Source organism: Mytilus californianus, unplaced genomic scaffold, assembly GCF_021869535.1.
Source record: "Mytilus californianus isolate M0D057914Y unplaced genomic scaffold, xbMytCali1.0.p SCAF_4, whole genome shotgun sequence".
Lineage (NCBI taxonomy): Eukaryota > Metazoa > Mollusca > Bivalvia > Mytilida > Mytilidae > Mytilus > Mytilus californianus.
Window position 1 is genome coordinate 88929547 of NW_026262690.1, and position 9084 is coordinate 88938630.

At 31.6% G+C, this 9084-nt stretch overlaps 1 protein-coding gene across 1 annotated transcript in view; it reads right to left on the reverse strand.

The window, feature by feature from the left end:
* LOC127738868 (eIF-2-alpha kinase GCN2-like) overlaps positions 1–1177 on the reverse strand; it is a 96960-nt gene extending 95783 nt beyond the window's left edge. Inside the window, exon 1 of the mRNA XM_052250323.1 lies at positions 947–1177. Within this exon, the coding sequence (XP_052106283.1) occupies positions 947–1051 (105 nt within the window). The 5' untranslated portion in view covers positions 1052–1177. The remainder of the gene's footprint in view (positions 1–946) is intronic.
* Between the last annotated feature and the right edge of the window lie 7907 nt (positions 1178–9084).

A 9084-nucleotide genomic window follows, 5' to 3' on the forward strand; every position in this document is an offset into this window, starting at 1 on the left:
TTGCTTTTTGAAATATGTTCCATCCTTCACATTGTATTTACTTATTACGGTTGGTGGTCATCCTATTGGTAACTGAACTAGCCTCATCAGACGCAATTATGACTGAACACAATAACGAACGATTTCAAATGTTTGCCATCTGAAATCATATTTATGAATGATAATTAATAAATGTTTCTATAAAAAAAATTCAACTAAAATGTCTTGTATTCATTATTAGATAATTCATGCGCACTTGGTGAATGTTGCAGATGTCGACAAAATCATTTTGAAAACATCAAAAGAACGACACTCTCGTCTGGTAATTATATAAAAAAAAAATCATGCAAATGCATATTGCCTTCTTTTGTCAATATATATAGAAAGATAAATATCTTCCTTGCATATGGCAGAAATTTCGTCTGCAAACACAGCTAAGTATTTGAAGTAAAATAGATTAGAACTTATTCTTCTTATTTTCCTCTGGAAAAGTGTTTGAGAAGAGATTAATGTATGTTTTATCCATCTAGATTGTTTTCATTGATTTCTTGCGTCAGATATTTAAATATAGTGCTGTTTGAAATTGCGTCCATACAGTATTTGGCTCCCTTGACCCGTAAAACCAGGTCACCCAAATCTACTAAAGTATCCTGACATGAATAGAAAATTATGTAGGTTATTATGTAAAATGGAAAGCCTTCATACATCTAAAATTCTATGGTACATACAATTCAAGAAAAGTATTCTACAAACAAATAAATGAATAAAAGTTAAAAAATCGTTCGTAATTGTGTCCAGTGAGGCTATGCATTTCTGAACTATGCATTTATCTATTTGGTTTTACTCTTACGACATATGATCTAAACAGACACAGGAGAGGTTTGTGTGCAAGTAAAACTACTTTAAATTGCAATACACAAATACTTGTATGCATTATCATGTATTGCCCATGTCGTGTACAATATACCTTCCATGCGACCTTCTTTCTAAGATCGACAACATCGTCCATGTAAACCGCTTGCAAAACTTGCCATTCCTCTTCTTGTCGCTGAAGGAGAGAGTCGTCGGCCATTTCATAAATAGCACAAACTCCTATTATACTCGCATAATACTGCTTTCGATGGCATTTTATCTTCAGGATTCGATAGCACTGAAAATATGAGTTGTTTACATTTTTAACGTTTCATCATCAGTTCATCGGAACCGGAAACCTACGTGAGAAGCTAAAAACTATCAACCAATCCCGACTTTGTACCTCATTAAAAAACCACTGCGAAGTCCCGTCTAATCACTCTAGCCTATCCTTTTTTACCAACTTTTTTTAACAAGCAAATAAGGAGTATTACACTGGATGATCGATGATCGGTGTGTCTTTTTCTGAGCATCTCATTTGGGCATGTTCCAAATAAAATAACTTTTTTGGTTTGAAAATATTAAATTACCAAGCACAATTTAATATACACTGGGACTATTATACCATAGATGTATAAACCCATAGATGAAGCTCATCAGAAGCTCCCTACTGTTCTCTATTGTTAGCTAAAAAAGAACCATGACCAAATTGACTGTCTTTGATGTTCCATGTGTGTTGTCCCCAGTCAAGTAAATCTAGCTACATCTCTTAATTGTTGATCTGTATTGACAGTACAGCAGGGTTTATACATCTATGATTATACTAACGTCATATATTATGTCCCAGAAACAGTTCAACAGAAACATCTAAAATTTGAAATTTAAAGATTAAACTATAAAAAACTAAAGTGTCGTTAAGTGTTTTTAAAAAAATTCAGAAAACTTCCTTTTATATTGAATTTGATAGGACAATTTGTGTGTGTGTGTTTTTTTTCCAAGAAAGTAAGGTCCGTGATTCCCTATGTCTATCGTCGAACAATTAGACACCCATCTACCTTAAAGGTCAAAATACAGCATTTTACATTTCTAATCCACTTTTAATTGGGTAAAACGTCTCTGTTAAAATATAATATACTTTTGTGCCCCCTCTTTTAGTCAAGTCTTTCTCTGTCAATGGTTTAACCTTTCGGGAGAGTTATAAATCTTGAAAAAAAAACCTATTCCTTGTTAATTTACCACTTTTTCGTCCCATTTTTGTAAATATCAATTTTTCTGTCATTACTAACTATTTTCTCTTTTTCATGGGGAGAGGGTCTCATTATTAGCATTTACTTATTGTCGTCTTTTTCATTAAAGATTAAACTTTTTTTTAGTACTACATTCTTATTGTCCAAAAATGTTAATATTTTTTCCAGGTTGAAAAAAAAATGTTATAGAATAATACTTTCAGGACATTTAAAACTGACTTTTCTTCATTTAAGTACTGTAACATAGTGAAGACAATAACACATATTCATTTAAAGAATCCAAATCATACATAGATATAAGAAGATGTGGTATGAGTGCCAATGAGACAACTCTCCATCGAAGTCACAATTTATAGAGTAAACCATTATAGGTCAAAGTACGGTCTTCAACACGGATCCTTGGCTCACACCGCACAGCAAGCTATAAAGGGTCCCAAAAATTACTAGTGTAAAACCATTCAAACGGGAAAACAAACGGTCTAATCTATATAAAAACCAGAAACGAGAAACACTTATGAACCACATCAACAAAAGACAACTACTGAACATCAGATTCCTGACTTAGGACAGGTGCAAACAATTGCAGTGGGTTTAAACGTTTTAATGGTACCAAACCTTCATTCTTATATGAAACAATAGTGTAACATCACAACATAGAAAGACACACTATAAAATATCAATTGAAATGGCTTAACTCAATCAAAAGATATATTAACAAAGGTGAACATACACTGAGCGAATAAATTTGATCTATGATACAATGTAAATACAAAATCAATACATTTTATTCTTAGATGCCGGATGATTTTTTATTAGTTGTTTTTGGCTTTGAACTAGCTGCCAGTAACAACGAGAACTCTCACATCTGTACTTAGTGTCTTTTTTGTAGTTGGGATGTATAAGTACCCTGCCACGTCCGGTCTGTGTTTTTTGTTAAATGTATTTCTGCTTTGTTTCGATCTGATTTTTATAGTTGGTTCTTATGTTGTACCGTTACATCAATATCCCAGGTTAGGGGGGCACATTCTGTATGTGCCTGCCCCCAATTCAGGAGCCTGTAATTTAGTGGTTGTCGTTTGTTGCTGTATATCATATTTCTTTTTCGTTCATTATTTTGTACATAAATCTGGGCGTTAGTTTTCTCGTTTGAATTGTTTTACATTTGTCATTCCGGGCCTTTGATAGATGACTATGCGATATGGGTTTGCTCATTGTTGACGGTGACATGTAGTTGTTAACTTCTATGTAATTTGGTCTCTGGTGGAGAGTTGTACCACATCTTATTTATATATATAATTTTCTTCGGGTTTGATATAAAATAATGAGATGCGGTATGATTGCCAATGAGACAACTAGCCAACAGTTCAAATGACGTGGATTAATCAGTTATAGATCACCGGTAAAGCCTCAACAAAAAAGCAAAATTCATATCGTATATATAGCTAGCTATAAAAGCTATGTTAAAATGCGAAACAATTCAAACAAAACACATCGGCCTCGTGTATGAAAACGAAACAGTTATCGAAAAACAGATAAAACAGACAGAAACCAACGACAACCACCGAATTACAGGGTAATGACTTTGAAAATGCACATATAGAATGTTGCAGTATTAAACATGCTTAGTTACTGTGAGTACTCTCAGATCTGTACGTTGTGTCTTTTTATTTTTAGGGATGTATAAATACCCTGTCACGTCCGGTCTGTTCGTTTTTAGATGTTTTTTTCTGCTTTTTATCGATCTGATGAGCTGAGCACTTTTCAACTAATTTGTATAGTTTTTTCTTTTGTTGTACTGTTACACCACTGTCCAAGGTTAAGGAGATGGTTGGCGCCTGTAATCATGTTAACCCCGCCACATTCTATAAGTGCCTGTCCCAATTCAGGATCCTGTAATTCAGTGGTTGTCGTTTGTTGGTGTATATCATATCTGTTTTCGTTCATTGTTTTGTTCATAAATCTGGCCGCTAGTTTTCTCGTTTTAATTGTTTTACATTTGTCATTTCGGGGCCTATAGCTGAATATGCGGTGTGAGTTTTTTATTCATTGTTGAAGTCCGTACGGTGACATATAGTTGTTATCTTCTATACCATTTGGTCTCTGATGGAGAGTTGTCTCATTGGCAATCATACCACATCGTCTTATTTTTATAAAAAGTCGGCAATAGAAATCATAATTTCTATTTAAAGTAGACAACACAATGGCAAAAACGACAAATGCCGAAAAGACGAACAATAATAACATACAGAAAACTAAAATCGGAGCAACACGAACCCTCCAAAAAACGAAGAGGTAGTGAAGTCGTGTGCTGCAGAAGAGTCAGCAGTTCCTGCTTCACTAGCAAAACCCACAGTGTTAATGAGTGCAACTGTTATCTAATATCAAAACCGCATGGATGTGCGAATTCCAGATCTTTGCCGATTGGGACGGTTTAGAGCTAGTGATATTGTACAGACACGTGGATATATTGTTGAAGACTGACTTGTCGACTTGTCGTCTAGATGCCTTTTTGGTTATTGTTTTGTTGGGTTGCTGTCTCATTGGCGTTTACCCACATCTCCTTTTATTCATTGACACATTATCAAGTAAAATTCGAAAGTCATGTTCTAATTAATAAGTGTTTTCTGCTTATAAACGAACACAATTTTCGAACCAAATTTGAATTTTTGTCTTTTGAATCAATATAAAAATTTCTTGGAAATGTACCAGAAAATTGAAAAGTTTCTGCGACACATTTCGATTGCGTGTATTTTCATAAGCTTCGGGGTTAAAATTAAGAATCTTTTTAACAACGATCGATTAGAAAATGGGAAGGTGTTGGGCTTTACTTTAAAATAAGCTAAAATTATAGAATAGAATAGAATATTTTATTTTATTTCACCAAATTAGGGCCCCAGGAGGGCATATAGCATATAAACAATATGATTATAAACAATAAAAATAACATATGCAATGCAATCTAGACAATAGATATGTAACATGAGTAATAATTAAAAAAAAACCAACAAAAAACACACACAACAAAATAATAGCAATATATTATAATGCATATGATGTTGGCAAGTTTGTGAAGTATCTGAACCCCATATCTTAGGGACTTCTATTTCCTTAGATTATCTTACACTATTTCAAAACAAAACATCCCTTGTCTAATATAAAACTGAAATGTTCCATATAATGGTATATTCATATATAAGCTTCTCATATTATTAAGCATTTAATTCCCCATTTCTGTTTTCTAGTATCTTTTATTATTTAGAAGAATGATAATATTTTTTACAGCCTATTTATCAGAGACAACTCCAGCGTATCTATCAACTGTAACTTTCATGATAATACAAGTGTGTTACCTCCCTTGGTATATTGTCCATGACCAATATGTAATGAAACAGAATAATGTCCATGGCTATCAGCCAGTGCAACATAAATATTACACGGAGGCAATTTTCTGAGGCAGGATGACATTTTGTGACCCTTTAATTTCTTGCTTCAAATTCTTATCAACACATTGTCGTGTTCTTATCAGAGATATATCTGTAATTTCCTGCAAAGATCCCACTAACGAGGACATAATCGGTGACTCCCATGTCAAAAACGACCGTGACCAAATATTTTATCTCATTTTATAATTAAATTATCTTTTATGTTGAATATCAGGCATTTTTTAATTCTCAAATTTGAACTTTGGTAACAGGTTTGCAATAAGTTAAATTATCTAATGGGATGGTAATGACAACACTTAAAAAGTTTTAATTTAATTTTCGATAACGGAGTAATAATTTATAAATGTTCAAAAATAAATAAAATCTGTAAAAAAAAAAGTGCATCATTTTAATGCATTGAAAAATGAAGAAGATACAGCTGTCATGTACCTCAAAATGTCGTTAATTTCATCAGGCAAGTCTTATAATTTTTGCTTAAAATTAACATATTGACCATAGGCGCTCATTTTTTATCTATTCTTCGTAGCAATTTGTAAAATTGCAAATCAAGACGAAGAAAATGGACCTAGTATTTTGCAGAAGTATGTCTTGTTCTCTTGGACAAGGACATGTCAAGTTAAATATTCCATCTCCGAACGCGCTCAGTCGACTGTAAAAATGTTCACATGTACGTTGTCAAGTTTTGATGTGTTTTACATTCAAAGATATAATTTAATTGTATCGGTAACAAGCTGAAGCTGGGAAATTATAGCTTCTAATATAGAGAGATAATTAAACTTCATCAAACCGAAAAATTTGGTTCCTTCAAATCCAACTGCAAAAAAGGCGTCTGTAAATTGTTCTTGGTGATTTGAGCCTATTTGACAGATTACTGAAAATAAATATAGCCTAGAAGATTTAATTAGCAAATTTGGGGAATAAAATTCATGGCATATGTTACTTTTTCTGCTAAAAATAAAAGTAATAAAATACAAAAATCCAGAAAGGAGTATCCCAAAGATTCGTTTCTTACAAATTCGAATGAATCAATATAGCGATGATCCGTTTTTGGTCATCTTAACTTTCCATGACAAATGTATTCTTATTACTTTAAACACCGACCACGGACCTGTAATCACTTTTGTTCCTAAAATGAAACCGGATCGAAAACAAAATACAAAGTGAATTTCTTACGGAAAACATCTAATAGGATACAACACACACGCACATGGGAATGAAAAGAAGAGAAGGGTTGGAAGATAATTATGAGTGACAATTCGCAAAGTAAATTTTCTTGTAACAGAATAATACCGAACAGACAGGATATTATTTGGAGGATTAAAGCATACAAATGTTTCCAATAAAATATTTATCTTAATATAAAATACCAAAAATGTAAATTGTAAATTCTTTCCTTTGTTCTCGAGGCAACATTGTCTTCTATTAAATTAAACTCAGTTAATATATTTAAAGTTCATGACAGAACGTGCTTACAATTTTTATTATAAAATAAAACATTTTTATTAAACATACGCAATGAAAAATATATAATGTATTTATTTATTTGTTGTTTTTTTTTTTAATTATCAAAATTTACATACAATTCATTTTATATACATTTCTTTATATAACCAGTCTAAAAGGGTACAACATCACCAAAAAATAACAATAAAATGAACAAATGTAACTATAAATATTTCGGATAACAGATATCCTTCATCAGTATGATCACGATGTAAAATGAATCTTATCAACCTATTATGATTATAAAACTATAGCAATCTTGAATTCTATAAAAAAAAACCTTTATATATATATATATATATATATATATATATATATATATATATCTTTGTTTGAGCGTTTCTGATGAAGGTGAATCCAGCAAAGCGCTTCGGATGCATGAAATTTATAAGGTGTTGTTTTCATTTTTTTCTATGTTTATTGTAGTAAAAAAATTCACCGTTATGTATAACTATTTTTTATGTATACCGAAATATAAGATCTTTTATTCATTACACTTTACAATCATGTACGTATATATAAAAATAAATAAAAACAATTCTATTTATTTATTTTCCTGCATTTACCCCTATATTGACCAAGGCAAAAACTGCACGATCACAAGGAAATAATAACATAAACAAACAAGCAAACACACACACAAGCAAACTTATAGAATGTATATGAGAAGAATAAGCTGTTGGCAGATGTCAACACTATTATGGCAATGCTACTATAAGAAAAGGAGAAGTGGTATAATTGCCAATGACACAATTATCCACCAAAGTCCAAATGATGTGGATGATTGATTGATTTATAAAATCACAGACAGCTAGAAAGGGTTTTTATTTGGGGTAAAGAGTTTAATGTATTTGTATATCGGGACAACTTGCGTCAAAATTGTTATTTATTATTATCATTCTTTAAGTTCTCGAAAAAATATCTTTTCATTCTCTTAATTGTTTATTAGAATGACAATGAAGAAAAAAATGATGTATATCTTCAACCTCATCACAGCTATACAACATATCTGTGTTCACTTGGAAATTGTTTCTATATTATCCTGTTGCTATGTATCTATGTTTATGGTATGAACACCGACACGACTTTTTATAGTAAGTGTCTATTTCAAAACTACACATGATGTTTTATCTTTTAATATGTAGTCCTATGGGTTTATTTTTGTTTTTATATGACTGTAGAAAACAGTTTAGAGCTATTAATTCAAGTTTAATTTCATGTATTTTTGTCTGCTTATTTTAGTACAATAGTAAAAGGGAAATTCTGGCTAGAACATTAATAAATTGACCAGTCTTTCTAGTAAATTTGCCAGCCCTAGTTAATCAACGGGTCTTTCTAGTAGTAAATAAAAACTTTACTAAAACGAATGATAGTGATACCGACACCAGGTCTACTTGTTTACCTATGAAATACTACCAGTTTTTTGTTTTGTTTTGTATGAGTTATGTTATCAATTTGAATGAAATTGGACGTGATCGAGGAACGAGTTTAATAGACCTTATTACTATTTGTCCGCCATTACTGGACATTGCAGACGTTTCCGTAATATTTTGACGTCACTAGCGAACATTTCTGACGCCACAAAAGAAAAATGATAGTTGTATGACGTCACCAGGTCAAGTGTCGCATATTCCCAAATATCAATAAGGTCTATAACAAAAGACGGTAACCCTTAAACACAATAAATGTCAAATTTATAGATGACATTTTTTTTTTTTAATTCATATATAATTTATAAATCGTTAGTAAAATTGATTTATTATCAATATTCTCAATATTATTATCATCCTGGTTTTGTGATGTTCCTAACTTAGAATTGTAAAAAGTTTCCATCTAAAAAGTATTAAAGTATGTTTTATATTAACGTTCAATGATGTAAAAGTGTTTGAAGATAAGACTATATATTTTACTCTGGCAAACATTTTGTATTTTATTCTATCGAGCATTTTCAGCAAGGGCAGTTGGCTTTTTCTCAAGATGTCGGTTGCTTACATCCATCGGTAAATGGGATCCACCAAAAGATAATGTCTGTTTTTTGAATTGTTTTTGCGTCAAGTAAA